General features: G+C 40.1%; 1 protein-coding gene across 1 annotated transcript in view; it reads left to right on the top strand.

Annotated features, from left to right (window-relative positions):
* EYA1 (EYA transcriptional coactivator and phosphatase 1) overlaps positions 1–2,299 on the top strand; it is a 174,894-nt gene extending 172,595 nt beyond the window's left edge. Inside the window, exon 18 of the mRNA XM_044245466.1 lies at positions 675–2,299. Within this exon, the coding sequence (XP_044101401.1) occupies positions 675–755 (81 nt within the window). The 3' untranslated portion in view covers positions 756–2,299. The remainder of the gene's footprint in view (positions 1–674) is intronic.
* The last annotated feature ends 14,118 nt before the right edge of the window (positions 2,300–16,417 follow it).

Consider the following 16,417-nt stretch of genomic DNA (forward strand, 5'->3'; position numbering starts at 1 on the left):
CCTTCAGGGATGAGGTAATCTCTCTTCTTTTCCTGTTTTTCTTATCGCTGGCTGATTCAGGTGTTTTACAAAGAGTCTCATCATTTAAACTAGATTTTTAGGCTGATTTTTTTTTTTTAAAACAACTACCAGAAAAACCATTCGATCGTCATTTAAAGTTTTCCCATATGGTAAATCCATTATAAGGTCAATGTGAAGAATGCCTAATGGAAGTAAATGAAAAAAAGCTGCTTCTTACATGAGCAAAATTAAGTTTTGAAAAATGTAAAATGCTACCTTCTAAGGAAAACTGCTTAAACTTTTAGCATTATAAATCCACTGGATCCATATTTTGAAAGGCAACCGTGTTTGACCAAGTTTCCTTCATAGCTGTTGTGTTTTATGTACAGTTTGGAATTGGCATTCAAGTCACAGTACAGATCGACTTCAGAGATATCCATCACTTTCTTAAAAGAAGCAGACTCCAGATTATATTTTAAAATGCAGTCCAGTAGTCTTCGGGGAGGATTAAGTTTGAATTTTTGTTTTAAACAGATGTGATGTTAAGCTCTTCCCTGGCAGTTCTCACAATGCTGAGAAAAAGGGATGAGCGTTGTAGCGAATTTCAAAAGCAGGGTTAAGGCTTTGTGCTGGGAGCATGGCCTGTCCTCACTGTGTGTCTGCCCCTTTCACAGCACGCCATGCCCTTCTGGAGGATCTCCAGTCACTCGGACCTCATGGCCCTCCATCATGCCTTGGAACTGGAGTACCTGTAACAGCCACCTAGCACTTTGGAGCCGCACAACTGCCTGTGACCAGGAACAAATCCAGCAGGCCTGAGGCCTGTGTCCGCGCTGGAGTACCCAATGTCGCGATTTCACCATGTGGACGCACAGCTGCCAGCGGTCTTCACCTCTGCCCTTGTGGTAAATGAAGGACCACATCGATCTCTTCAGACCAGCTGTTGACTCTAGTACTGTGAATCCCATGAGAAGAAGCCATGAGAATGTTCTAGTATGGTGTGATGTGTCTTTGCCACAGTAACTACACGGTTCAAACCTGTGAAGAAAGGACCTGCAGACGCTTCCATTGTTCACATCTTCAATGTGACATAAACATTAGCTTTTCCAAGACAGCAAACTTGATTGCACAACAAAGACTGAAATGCGTTTCCCGAATACCAGGGAGGGGATCTTCTTGGAAAGAAAGTTTACTTTTTTGGTGTCTCATACCCAGGGTAATCTGTACATCTCTACTTATTTATGAACAGACTTTTTAAAAACAGCTTTAATTGAGGTATGATTCCAGCACCATACAATTCACGCAACCAGACTTTTTTGACATCCAGTAACTGAAGAGACAGTAGCATCATAATAAGCGATTAAAGGCCTTTGCCTCACGACACAGCAAGTACTTTGAATCTTAGCACATTGCAAAGTAGTTTAAAGTATGTCTAATTTAAACGTATAATATGTACATCACTGAGACAATCATGTACAGAGAATTTTGGGTGTAAATTTGTAATAATGGATGATTCTTTTACATATTGTTTAGAAAATGATATTGAAAGGTAGCGATGCCTTGATAGTGAAGTATGAGGCCATGTGTGCAGAAAGTCCTGTGCAGTGCCTTATCAAAGTACTGGGTATAAATATGTAGATAATGGAGTTTTTTTGTTTGTTTGTTTCTTGTTTTTAGATAATGTTGTCAAGACCAAAAGCATGGATGTTAATAGAAATTTGTTTTCCAAATTATTTTTCCCATCAGTTTTTTCTTCTTTTTTTAAGGCTGTTAGGAGGACCTTGGTAAAATACAGCAGTGTCTTAAATAATCTGAAAAAAAAAAAAAAAACAGTCCTCTTACAACCTCACTTTTTCAGTTTTAACACTAATGTATTATATGTAACTACTTGAAAAAAATGATTATGCAAATGCTTCTTCCCACAGAAAGAATGTAGATGATTATTAGATATATTTTATTAATAAAATGATTCATGAATTGGAGACTAGCCAAGTTTTGTGTGCTCAGATTATAGGGTCTGTATTTTCTTGCTTAGATAAAGGAAGGCATTATCACCTATCTGGAAATGAGCAAAACGTTTTGATCGTTCCCTCTGTTTTCCTCCACATCTTTCCCTCAATCCCACCCTCCCTGGAAAGTTCATTGCAGGCAGTGGACATGGCCCAATAATCATCAGCAAGGTTATTTCTCCACCTGCATTATCTATAAAGCATAAATCTGGGAAATAAAAATTGTCACCTTTGTTATGCCATAAGGTCTCTCTAAAAGTGATGCATTTGGGGGCACCTGAGTGGCTCAGTGGGTTAAAGCCTCTGCCTTCGGCTCAGGTCATGATCTCAGGGTTCTGGGATCGAGCCCCGCATCGGGCTCTTTGCTCGGCACAGAGCCTGCTTCCCCCCTCTCTCTGCCTGCCTCTCTGCCTACTTGTGATCTCTCTCTCTGTCAAATAAATAAATAAAATCTTTAAAAAAAAAAAAAAAAGTGATGCATTTGGGCACTAGTTTTCATCTAAAACCTTCCATTGTTATGAAATTACTTTTTGGATGAATTTTAAAATTACATTGAGGAAAAAAAAAAAAAAACCACCAGCTTTAACCCAAAGTAGCTAAAGAGCTGCTCTTAACTTTTCCTGAAGTCTCATGTTGCTGCTAAAATTAGTTGTGAGTTTTCCAAATTGCTTAAAAATCAAATTTGGGTATTTTTTTTCTTTTTTTCTTTTTTTTTTTTCTTTTTTTTCTTTTTTTTTCTTTTTTTTTCTTTATTTTTTTCTCTGCAGATTGGAAAGCAAAGTTTATCCTGGCTTTACTGTATAAAGGTGTGTTGTGTCCACAATTGTGTACAGAATTTTTCTTCATTAATTTTGTGTTTAAATTAATAAAATTGATTTGTGAAGTACTATAATCTCCTTGAATACATTCTCTTATCTCTCGTTTATGAGAAATAGGATCTTGGTTGCATTAGCATGCTTCTGGTCCAACAAAAGGAAGTGGTATGAAGTAATTGTAGTAATAATGGCTTTATCAGTCCTTGAGGAGACTAAACCAGAAGGGTAACATCTGTTTCTTTGATCACTGTAAGAACAGATGAACAGAAGGGCTCTACACTTCCTTTAAAACTATATAAACTGGACCCTCACTCAAATTTACCATAGAACAGAATTCAGCATCAAGAATCTTGGATGACAGAGCATCGATTTAGCCTCTCAAATACCATAAGGATAGCAAAATAAAGCAGTTCTATCTATAAAGAACATCCACAACACTTACCTCTAAAATTTGGCCAGATTAGTCACTGACAGGGAGCTATAAAACAGTACAACTTGCTTCCTCTTGGGATTCAACCTTAGAAACAACATTCATACACACAAACACATGAAAAATCAAACTTGCGGTTATATGCCTCATTTATCAGGACCATGATGTTCGTTTTTCACAGGTACACACCCAGGCAAGTGGCTTGAGTGACGAAGTGTGTGAGCACGTTTGGATGCCTGAGAATAAAAAAAGTTTGGATAAAGTCTTCAGAGACGGGCAAGGATGGGGAGTGGAAGGATTTTTAAGTCTCAGGTAAAGAAAATAAGGAAAATGGGCAAAATGGAGGGTATATCCTCAAAAGATAATTTTTTTTAAAGATTTTATTTATTTATTTGACAGAGAGAGATCACAAGTAGGCAGAGAGGCAGGCAGAGAGAGAGAGGAGGAAGCAGGCTCCCTGCTGAGCAGAAAGCCTGGTGCAGGACTCGATCCCAGGACCCTGAGATCATGACCTGAGCCGAAGGCAGCGGCTTAACCTACTGAGGCACCCAGGCACCCAAAAGATAATTTTTTAAAGCAACACTTCTAACATAATACTACCTGACTAATATATGTAAAGGGTTTCCCTTTGACCTCTGATTAGAGCCCAAATTTTTCTACTTGGCATTCCCAAGTTTCCAAGTATAGTATCTACTTTCTTCCCACCATAATCTCTCATTACTGCTATGAACAAACCTTCAGTGCACATTAACTGGACTCTTTAATGGACCAAACCACCTATAAGCATCCCTGCCTCACTTGTTTTCAGAGCATTCCTATTTCCATTAATGACATCCTCCACTCTCAGTGCAGGATTCTTCTTCGGAGCCTTCTTTCCCATCATGGCACCCAGCATTAGTCCCCTCTCCTGACCTTCTCCCACTCAATGTCTATAGTCTCATTGGAGTTCATATTGCTCCCTTCCATAAAGATTCTCTGGGCCCCCACTATGGGAGGCATTGTCCTAGGTGCTAAGGAAGGTCCCTGCCCCTGAGGATGGGGTTTTACACTAAAATAGGTAGGAATAGACAAGACATGAAAGAATGAATGAAATACTCGAAACACTCTTGCTGGAAAATTGGGACAGGGAATATAAGTGACAGGGCATAAGGATGGACAGAACCATAATGTATGAACTGAAATCAACTGCTGAGAAATAAGCAGCATGTGAAGATCAGGGGCACAGGAAACAGGCAAAGGTCCTCGAGAAGAAGGATTCTATCTATTGTGTTCTAGGAGTGAAAAATCATGCCCATGGGTCCAAGAAGAGATGACTTTGGAAAAGGAGGGAGACCTTGTAGCCTTGAAGTGTTGGCAAGGGATTTGGATATTATTCTAAATGGAATGGGAGACCACTGAGGGTTTAAACAAATCTGACACACTCTGACATAATGACCCTGACTGCTGGGTGGAGAATGGGATGTCAAAGAGCAAGAAAAGAGTTAGGAAAACAAGTTACTAGCTTAATAGGGCAGAACCAGGTCCTTGATGGCACAGACCATTTATCAAGACACTGCCTTATTCTGGTTTAGTAAAACAAAAACAAAAACAAAGAAACAAAAACAAAAAAACAAGGTGAAAAAAACAGTCCTCTCCCTGCCCTCAAGCATTCAGATAGTAATTTTAAAAGGGATCAGTTACAATGATAAAACAGGCAGTAGGGATGGATGTGAAATGGGGCTGGCATAGGCAGCATAGGCAGGTAGGGGAACGCTTCCCTCCAGGAACTGACCTCTAAACAAAGATCTGAAGGCTAGGGTTGGTCTGAGGAGAGGGGAGAGAAGGTGAATATGAAAGAAGCCTTGACTGGGCAAAATGTGGCAAGGGAAGGAGAGAAGAAAAGGAAAGCCATGGACTATGGGACTGCTCACCATTGAGTGAGGGTAGAAGTGACCAGAAGAGGAGAAGGGCACAGGCTTTACCTGTCCTTCATCTCAGAGTAAACTTTAGGCTTAGTGCGATAGGAACAGAAATTTCGCTCAGGCTCCTGCATTAACACACACAGCCTGGAAACTTCCACTGTGGCAGTGAATCTCTAGGAGACTTAACATGTTCGGTCTAAATAGTTGAGCCCCTTTTAATTTACAGATTACAAAACTTGGGTTAAATGCTTTGCCAGAGGTCACAGCCAAATAAGGGAGAGTCACGACCCCAACCAACTCTTGGATACAGCACAGAATCATGGAAAGATCAAGAGCTCCAGGGGCAGCAAACATTGGCTTTGCCTCCCTGCTCTATCACCGCATACCGGGGTGAACTTAGAGAGCCCTCTCAGTTTTCAAGGCATATTCAGTGTCCTGTCCACCCAGTTCGTACAATTTCCTAATGATGTCTTTTTTAAAAAACCTGAGCAAACACCCTCAATTCCATGTCATCTTTTCAGAGGTTGACTTAAAATTTATCTTCTAATTGGTATTTACAAGTGTCAACTTTTAGCAATAACTTGCAAAATTTGTTTTTTAAAAAAATACTTGAATCTGACATGGGTGTTTCCCAATTCAAATGAATATAAAGGAGATCATTTGCTTAACAGAATGTGAAGACGATGCCACAGACATTGTGTGTTCGTTTAAGACCTGTGAGAAATTTCCTTCCAGACACTGGAACTTACACAACATGCAGCTCTGAAAGATCCCACTGGAATCGTCCTGTCCATCCCATTCAGGAGAGTTTTTTGACAACCCGAAAGGATAGAGTTGGTAAAAGCACTTCTCTCAGTGTCTTAGAATGTTTCCATTTCTCTCTCTTCTGTGCAATTATACAAACTGACAGGATAACTTGTGGCAGAAGAAATGAAAGGGTTTGTAATTTAGGAAACCTTTGGCCCCACTGACTGAAAGCAGGTTGTTTGTAAAAAGGAAATCCTGACCTCAGCTAACTGGCAAACTCTGTCAGAAGCAATAGAAGGAAGCGAAGGAGAAAGAACAGCGCCGGGGATTTTTATTGGCAACAGAAGAAAAACGGATGCTCTGCCAGAGGAAAGCCCTTCGAAGAGAACTCTCCAGTGGGGGAACAAGACAGGCCCAGAGTTACTGAGTGTGTGACTGCACAATTGCATGGTGGTTCTGTTCTGGTTTTGTGGGCTGGTCTGACTGGGGGAGTTTTCTGCATGGGGATGATGGCTAGGCTGACAACCCTGAAAGTGGATTTCCTCCAGTCCGCTGAAGTTGGGAGTCCCACTTCTACAAGCACTCCAAGGCCTATCCCATCTTCTGTCTTGGCTTGACATAAAGCTCCAAGGACCACAGACAATGGAGTGTGTACAAGGTGTAAGAGGAGATAAACTACCTGATGTTTTCCATGTTAAGTGCTGTCCATCGACTCACCCCCACTAACTTCCTCCCTCTATGGGTGGTGTGGCAGGACTCAGTAGGGACCTCTTGGTAACTCCATAAAAGAAAGTTCTCTGCAAGCTCTAATTTCCTTATGCCAGTAATTTTCAATTAGCTGCCCATTGAAATCACCTAGGTGCTTTGAAAAATACTAATGCTTGAACCCCACCTCAGAGACTCTGATTTGTCTTGAATAGGGCTTATGCAATAGCCAAGGTAAAAAGTCACTGTTTCATGACAATCAGGTGTATGTAAGAGTGACCTTCACTGTACTCACCTCCTGGCACATGCAGGCAATTCGGGAAGTGCATTTTCCTGCTCTTGGTTTTTCTCTTCCAATCCATTCTGATTCCCAATTGGCCTTTCCTATATTTCTGAAATCCTTATGACTCCAATTCAACATCTGGGGAGATCTTACTATGACTAAAAATTCTGCTGGATTTCAGGGGTATCCCCAGAGGGCTGGCCATGTAGTGAGGACACAGAGATACATGATAAAAAGGCAGACTGTGATGAGAACCTCACTAGATTGTAGAACACTTGCAATGGGAGTGGGGGGGGGCGTTGAGAGGGAGGGGAGAGGGGCAAAGGTTGCAAATAATTTTAATTTATGATGCAAGCCCAGAGGGTATACCAGTGGATGTTGGCTGAGGAGACAGGAGAAGTCACACTGAAGAGCTGATATTTTTGTTGGCCTAAATGGAAAAAAGAAAAGATGCTGATAGGCTCCTAAACTCTGGCCTTCCCTTGATTAATAAGAGAAATAGAGTAACCACAGGCTGAAGGACAGTGGGAGGTGACTGCAATAGTCCAAATGAAATGTAATGAGGGTGTGTCCCATGCCAGCCCTGAAGACAGAAATATGGAACCAACATAGTAGATGTCCCAGAGGCAGAGCTCGTCATGAGTGGATAAGGTGAGCTTCCACAACCCTTTGACTACCCTCCTACATTTGACACCCAACACCAGAAAGGGTCTGGTTGGTAAGGGGTTGGTTCATTCTAAATCTTCTAACTCAGAACTGGGAGGCTTTTTTCTTTGGAACCATCTTTCCACAGATCTTCCTTGACGTATGATGTAATTACATGCCAGTAAACCATCCTAAGTTGAAATTATTATACATCAAAAATGCATTTAATAAATGAAATCTTCTGAACATCATAGCTTACTGCTCAGAATACTTACATTAGCTGACAGCTGGGCAAAATCATCTAACACAAGCCTATTTTATAATAAATTATTGACTATCTCAAGTAATTTACTGAACGGTGTACTGAAAGTAAAGCACAGAATGGTTGCATGCATACAGAACGGTCATAAACATACTGGTTGTTAACCCTCATGATTGCACGGCTGGCTGAGCTGCAGTTTGCCACCATTGCCCAGCATCGTGAGAGAGTATCACACTGTACATCTCTCGCCCAGGAAAAGGTCCAAACTCAAAACTCGAAGTGTAGTTTCTACTGAATGCATACTGCTTTTGCACCATCATAAAGCTGAAAAATAGTCATTTGAAACATTGTAAATCAGGGACTGTCTGTATGTAGCTGAGTGTGTGTGTGTGTGTGTGTGTGTGTGTGTGTGTGTTACAGAACTGTTGAGGGTAAGCAGAACAACCTGGTTTCCCTGATGGATCCAGAAAGTGTAGTCATCAGGCGGAAGCCCTTTACATGTAATTGAGAAAATATCACTCTTCCATTGCACATAGGAGAAAGATGCCTGTCTGATTAAAGGAGAGTATAAGGAAGTTAAAGCCTCCCTATGAAGTCCCTTATTATCCACTTTCTAAAAACATGATCTGGAGGTGGCAGGGTGGGGGCGTACCCAGGCCCAAGTTCAGCAGTACCTGCATGGCTTTTGTAGCATCTCCAGGAGGACATAGGTCCCCACAAATGCTCACCCCTCACACCTCCTACTAAGGGATACTGCACCCTTTGAGATGAACCAAGCACCCAGGGGCTGTCCCAAGATTCCTAACACAAAATTCCTTTGACTATGTCCCTTGCACTTTCTTGTTTATAAGCACAGAGGCCGCCCACCTCAAACAAACAGCAAAGTATTGAAGAGAAGAAAATGAAAAGAAATAAAGAGAACACTGAGACTAAGAATGTGGACAAAATAAGTGAGAAGGTTGGTCGTGTCAATGTGGACAATGAAAAAGACTAAACCGCTGAACAGATTCCCCCTGAACTTGCTCTAGCCCTGAAGCGCAGGAGGCCTGGCCAGAAGCCACCCGCTGTCACAGGGATCAAAGTCCCCATGAACTTAAGTCCAGACAACCCCCGGGAAGGAAGAGGAAGGAGGAGGGGGTCGAGCAGGAGGAGGCAATGCTCCCACCACTGGCTCTTCAGAAAGGGCCTCTTTCACCACCTCCGCATGTTCCTGTCTGTACAAACCTCTCACTGAGAAACCACCACAGGCCCCATCACCTAGCCTACTTAGTGGTTCAAAAATACGAAAGGTTTTGCAGAATTTCCATTCTTCCCAAAGTCGTTAAAATGCAAGCAGGGGGGAGAAGGAGTTGATGGAGGAAGCACACGCCCTTACTGGAACAGGCTTGTTTTGAAAAACTTCTGCCCTCTGGGGTTGAAAGCATTTCTTGGCCCAGTGGAATCAAGAGGTGCCATGATAGCTCCAGAAATGCTTCCAGCCCTTGACCTTGATATTTATTTGCAAAGCCTTACAGGAAATCAGTTCTATGTGTTCCATGAAAAACAAAGGAAAATGCAGGAATCAGGAAAAACAACAGACGGCTCCAAACAGCCTTACATGAACAGACTTTAAAGAAAATGAGAGGCTCAAAAAAGAGTTCCCTTTGACATGTAATCTCTCAACTTGTACTGAAGACCCACTGTGTGCTCAGGCCTCTGCTTGGTGCTGACAGGTTCTGTGCCTTGAGAGGTGCTGAGGGGATAAAGGTGGTGAGCGGGTGATTTCAGCTTCACCACTGAGGCGCGGGATGAGCTGAAGGCTTCAGAGGGAAGAGGGACATACTGTGGAAAGACTTCTAGCAAAATCTAACATTTAATTTGTATGTGAAGAACAGGTAGGAGTTCTACGGATTACAGAAAGAAGGTGGCTGGGAAGAAAGCAAATAATGTCTAAAACACTTTCAGAATTTGAGCCTAGAAATTACAGTAAAAATTAAGCATGACTTTGGAAGACCTGATAGTCACTTAAAACCACTTATGGCATGCTTTCTGCATGTCATGAGAAATTCACAAAACAGCAAGGGAGATGTGCCAAGCACATAAATGCCTAGGATTAAGTTCACCGAGAATTGCAAACTCAAATGACAACAGGGGACAGAAAGAAATATAAATGAGTAATTGATGTAGACCTAGTATAGGGATCCTCTTTTGGTAGTGACAGGATCTCAGAAAAATATTTCTACACTGTAAGAAAAACATCAGAACAAGCAAAAGGCATTCATCCTCAGAGGGGAGGAGGCAGTAGGAAGTGGTGGGGATTGTGTCAGAGGAAAAGTGCATGGCCCTAGAAAGAGGACAGCTGCTTCTCAACTCTGAACAGTTGTTGCCACCTAGGAATGCTGGCTCAGGGTGTCAGGTTTTCCAGTTTTCAAGAGAAGCCAGAAACACTGATATTGGGAAAAGCTGGTTGTGGGAATTTTAAACATTATGAATTATGGATCACAATTAAAAATTGTGTAGGCAGATCAAAACAAGACCATGGGCACAGTTTAAAACATTCCAATAATGGGAAATATTTTTCTGGAATGTCTAGGAAGACTTCATGGAGGAATTGTTGGTGAAGCTGAGCCTTAGGGAAAGTTATTGGTAGAACTGACAACCTCACAGAGAAGGCTGAAAGGAAAAAGGGCTCAACTGACAGAATAACTCATACTTTTGAAAGTCACATAATTCACAGGTCCCAAACTTGGCTATATACCAAAATGAACTTGGAAATTTTTGTTATTGTTTAATGCATACAGAATTTCTGTTCAGACAATGAAAAGTATCTAGAGATGGATAGTGATGATGGTTGCACAATATCTTAAATGCACTTATTGCCACTGAATTATATACTTAAGAAACTCTAACATAGTAAAAAAAGAAGAGTTTATGTAACCCAAGTCATGTCTTCTTATTATAAACATTCGTCACAGAGTATAGAAAAAGTCATTTTAATAAAGGATTTTTGTTCTCAACCTGTTGTCAAATGAATTTGCAATAAGCCAACCAATTCTTCCTATCACTCCCCTCAAACTATTAGGAATTCATCCCACTGGACTCCTACCTTTCAACATTGGATATTTCACAGGCAACAACCTCAACTATTTCCATTAGAACAATCCTGGGCTTCATATGCTTTGATTCTGATTCATTGATCATTTATAGGATTTGGGGGAAGAGAGATGAGAGAAAGCAGCTGAGTTTTGGTTCCCAGAAAATAAAGTCATGTGAATACCTTGATTTGTATGTTTGTGTGTAATGTGTGTGTGCATAAATATGTTTAACCATATTGGCTTATTTTACTTAATTTTCTGCTTCTTGATTTTTAAAAATGTTAACTAATTTAGATACCTTCCCACTTCAGTACTTATAGATTTAATTCTTCACTTTCATCAACTGTCTAGTGCTCTACTACATGTAAGAAGCATGCCTCTTTCATTGATAGAAACTGAGGGAGTTTGCTATATTTTTTCCTCTACAGACTATGCTATAATAAATATTCCTTTATATATATTTATAAACTTGCACAAATATTTCATAAATTTCTAGATATATATAGTTGCAAGGTCAATAGATGTTACTATTTAAATGCAATAAAATTTGCCCAATTCTGCAAAAAGAAAGAGTGCACCGATTTTTATACTTCCACCAAAAGTGTTATGGAAGCTAAAAGGCTTTTTAGACTCCAAGGACCCTACTTCCAGAAATCCTGATGCAGTAGTTCTGTGGTAGGGTCTAGAAATCAATATTATTTAAAAACTCTATAGGTAACTCTAGTATTTACCAACTTTTAAACCATTGATCTAAGTACAGTATGAACATCAAATTGTATATTAACTAATTATGTAAGAACCAAGAAACATTGTTGACAGAAATTGAAGAAGTCCTAAATAAATAGGAGGGTATAATATGTTCATGAATTAGAATACTGGATATTGCAAGAATATAAGTTCTTGATCTGTGGATTAAACATAACCACAATCAAAGAACAAGAAGAGAAAGAGAACACAAGCTAATTTCATAAAATAGAGCAGGAAGACATGCTAGCAGATGTCAAAACCAATCACAGAGATATAGAAACTAGACAGTATTGTATTGGCACTAGACTAGACAAAAAAAAGTATAAGGAATAGAATATACACTATCACAGGTGTCAAGGATGAGAGTACAGTACAGCAGAGGAAGAATGGCTTTTTTTTTTTTTTAAAGAATAGCCTTTTTGATAAATGGTGCTGATCAATTGTATTACCTTTTGGAAAAAGAATGACTCTTGACCCCCTACTTGTCACCATACACAAAAATAAAATCCTGAAAGATTGGAGCTCAGATGTAAAATAATAAAGATATTAGAAAAATACATTAGAAAAATACATCTTGATGACCCTGAGTAAACAGAGGTTTTATAAGAGGACACAAAAAGCAATAACCATTTCTAAAATGATGAATTGGACTATATTAAAATTAAGATGTTCTGCTCATCAAAACACATCATTAAGAGAATAATAGGGCAAGCCAGAGTGAGAAACATATTTATAATATAGATATCTGGCAAAATACTCATAAAAATAATTTTTTTTCCAATTTATTTATTTTCAGAAAAACAGTATTCATTATTTTTTCACCACACCCAGTGCTCCATGCAAGCTGTGCCCTCTATAATACCCACCACCTGGTACCCCAACCTCCCACCCCCCCGCCACTTCAAACCCCTCAGATTGTTTTTCAGAGTCCATAGTCTCTCATGGTTCACCAAAAATAATTTATTTTTTTAAACTCCTGTAAATCAATATGGAAAAGATAATAAATCCCAATATAAAAAAATGTGCATACGAAGAGGATATCCAACTGACTGACAAACATAGGCAAAGTTGCTTAACTTCACTGGCTGTCAAAGAAATGCAAACTAATAATGATTGAAGTTTAAAAATAAAAGATAATACCAGTATATAGTGCTAGTGGGAGTATAAATAAGAACAGGTTTTTTGTAAAACTGTTTGACACTATCTACTAAATTGAATCATGCCACACTCCTCTGAATTATGGAGGAAGATAATCTTGATGCCATTTATTATTACCTATTGCCTTGAAAAACAATGGTTGGTTTTCACATATATATTTCTTAACCCTCTACCCAGCATTTTAAAGCTTCCTGGAGCAGAAATAATGCCTCATTTCTTATACCACTAGAGTATCTAGTCCATCATATGGACTAGATAGGTAGTATCTAGGTTGATGAAGAATGATAGGTTGAAGGTGGCACTGATTAACACTGTTGATCAATAAGTCCTTTTATATGTTGCCAAAAAACGGATTCATTTTTCTTTAATATCTTCTATATGTTAAGCATACTAGTGTCTTAGATCTCAATTTTTAAAATCTGCTCTAATTCCATTTCTGGGAACTTATTCAGAAGAATATTGTTCATTATTTATCCACCAGAAGCTGCGCTAGTCACTGAGGACAAAACGGGAGCAAAACCAAATACCTGGTTGAAATAATCATGACCAGACCAAAAAAATGAATGCTTGGGTTCTGGTGTAAGATGATGATATGAGAGGATACTGAACTCACTTCTTTCCATGGATACACTGAATCTATAGCTATGTATGGAACAACTCCCTCTAACAAAACCTGAAAACTAGGTGAATCCTATGTATCAGGTGAGAGAGAGGGCCCACACTGAAGCAGGTAGGAGACACAATCTTACCATAAACCTCATCCCTGATATGGGAGCCCACAATTGGGAGAACTCAAAACCCACAGCTTTTCACCCAGTAGCAAACGCTTTAAATCTCACAGCAGGCACTCCAACTTTTAACTGCACCCATGGCCCATGGCTATGAGAACCACAGGCCACAACAATCTGAGAAATGGCTCTTCAAGCACTTGTACGTGGACTCACCAGCCCCAGCACTTACTGCAAAGGTGGGGGATCAGGAGGTAGCCAGACTTTCTGTGAAAAAGGCTCATTGGCATATTGGCTACCTCCTAAGGGGCAGGCATCTATTTAACACAATTCTACAGGTTTAATGGCTCACAGGCACCAACTTCATGTTCCAGTAACATATTTGTACTCTCTACCTGCCGTGCTCCATCAGAGGACACCTCTGCATCACATGACTCTGGTGGCCAGTGGGACTTACACTTGTGGGGCCCACAGAACTGTAACCAATGGAAAAAGAACTCTTAAATGGCTACCATTCTTAGGGCACACCAAGAAGCAGCAAACCTGGGACCTTGGTCTGTATGTAAAAGAGGACTATTAGGTTATCAGCATAGCTTCAGCTCCAGGTGCAGGCTTCCAACTAAACACAGCTAAGAGCTGACTGGAATCCCTTCCAGAGACCGGAAAGTGTCTGTCTTTGCTATCTTCATAGTCCCTCTCTGCCATGCTCCAGAGTGCCAGTATCTCCCAGAGGGGAGCTTTTATATACATCTAGTACCCTGGTTTTTATATCTGGTGCCCCAGTTTTTACACTGCCCTTTAATTGTCTTGCTTTGGTGGCAAGGGGAACCTGGTGTTCCTGCGGTCCATGGGACCATGATAGACAGGTCTTGGTTGCCACCCCCAGGGCACTGCACAGAGAGCAGACTAAAAATACCCCCAGTCTTTCTGTGAAAAAGGTCTATCTGCCTGTCCTAGAGCTTTGGCCTGAAGGATGGGCTTCAGATTTGGCACACATCTGGGGGCAAACAGAAGTGCTCTCAAGAAACAGGCTGATGGATGCCATCTTTATACTCTCCTGCTGCCTCACTACAGTTCATTGGTGTCCCCAGAGAGGAGTTTATGCATTCATTGGGAGCCCCACTTTTTGCATCTGCTGCTTAGGGGACACCTCCAGATCACCGGCTCTGGTGGCCAGCAGAGCATACAGTTGTGGTTCCAAATGACGGTATTACTTGAAAACATTTAAAGCTGCTGCCTGAGGGTCTGGCTCCAATTGGTCTGAATCTAGGTGCTGACTAAGATCCTCCCCTTGGGAAACTCTTAGGTCTTGGAACACCTTCAACCACTAAGCTATTTTTTCTTTAATTACTTTAATATAAAAGACAGCAATGTTCCTTATTTCACATAATATTTTTTAAAAGTTTTAATGTATTTAATCAATATGGGGCACCTTATTGACTCAGTCAGTTATGCATCTGCCTTTGGCTTGGGTCATGATCTCAGGGTCCTGGGATCAAGCCCTGCTTCAGGGTCCCTGCTCAGTGGGGAGCTCCCTCTGTCTGCCACTACCTGCTTGTGCTGTCTCTGTCAAATAAATAAATAAAATCTTTTAAGAAAGTATTTAATAAATACTTAATGAAAATAAATGTATTGAAGGGTAGAAATAACTACAAAACTAATACTACCAAACACTACCGAGCCAGACAAAGAAAGGCAAATACCATATGATTTTATGTATGTGGAGAATTCAAAAAACAAAACAAATAAATAACTGAAAAAGCAGAAACAGACCCATAAATACAAGAGAACATACTGATTGTTGCCAGAGGAGGGGATGATGGGCAAAATAGGATGAAGGGACATGGCAGGTACAGGCTTCCAGTTATGGAATGAATAAGTTTTGGAAATAAAAAGTACAGCATAAAAAGTACAGTCAGTGGTATTGTAATAGTGTTGCATGACGAACGATGGTAGTTACACTATGGCAAGCATAGAATAACATATAGAGTTGGCAAGTCACTATTATGTACACATGATACTAATGTAACCTTGTGTTTGATCTATACTTCTGTAAAATAAAAGAGAAAGGCACTAGGCTCCTTGGACAGTTGTAGAGGTTTGAGAGAAATCAAAAGCTAGTACAGTGTTAAATGATGAGGCATAACTCCTACATGAGGCCCCTACTTCATCTGATATAAAGAGCTCTTTTATCTAATGCACAAATCCAACACAGATTGTCAAGGAAAATGAAGAAGCAGAGGAATATGTTTTAAATGAAGGAAGAAGATAAGACCTCAGGGGAAAAAATCTTGAAAGAAATGGACATAAATAATTTACTTGATAAAAAGTACAAAATATTAAAGATGCACATCAAGTTCAGGAGAAGAATAGATGAACACAGTGAAAACTTCAACAAAGAGCTAGGAAATAAAAGTACCAAATAGAAGTCATAAAACTGAAGAATACAAAAACTGCATTGAAAAACACACTAGAGGGTTAAATAGCAGACTAAAGGGAGCAGAAAAAAAGAGTTAGTAAACTTGAAGAGAGGGCAATGAACCTCAATACCAGAGAAGCAAAAAATTTTTTAAAAATGAAAAAAGTGAAAGTAGCATAAGAGACTTACAGGACAGCATCAAATAGATTAACATTCACATTACAGGGGTCCCAGAAGAGGAAGAGAGAGATAGAGAAATGGGCAGGAAACATTTGAAGAAGTAATGGTGGAAATTTTCCAAACCTGGGAAAGGAAACAGACATCCAAATGTAGAGAGCCCAGAGAATCCCATAGAAGATAAACTCAAAGAAGCCTATACCAAAAAACCTTATACTTAAAATGTCAAAAATTAAAGGAGAGAATTGTAGCACCTAGGTGGTGCAGTCGGTTGAGTGTCTGATTCTTGGTTTCAGCTTAGGCCATGATCCCAAGGT

The sequence above is a fragment of the Neovison vison genome, chromosome 4 (genome assembly GCF_020171115.1).
Source record: "Neovison vison isolate M4711 chromosome 4, ASM_NN_V1, whole genome shotgun sequence".
Taxonomy (NCBI): Eukaryota; Metazoa; Chordata; class Mammalia; order Carnivora; family Mustelidae; genus Neogale; species Neogale vison.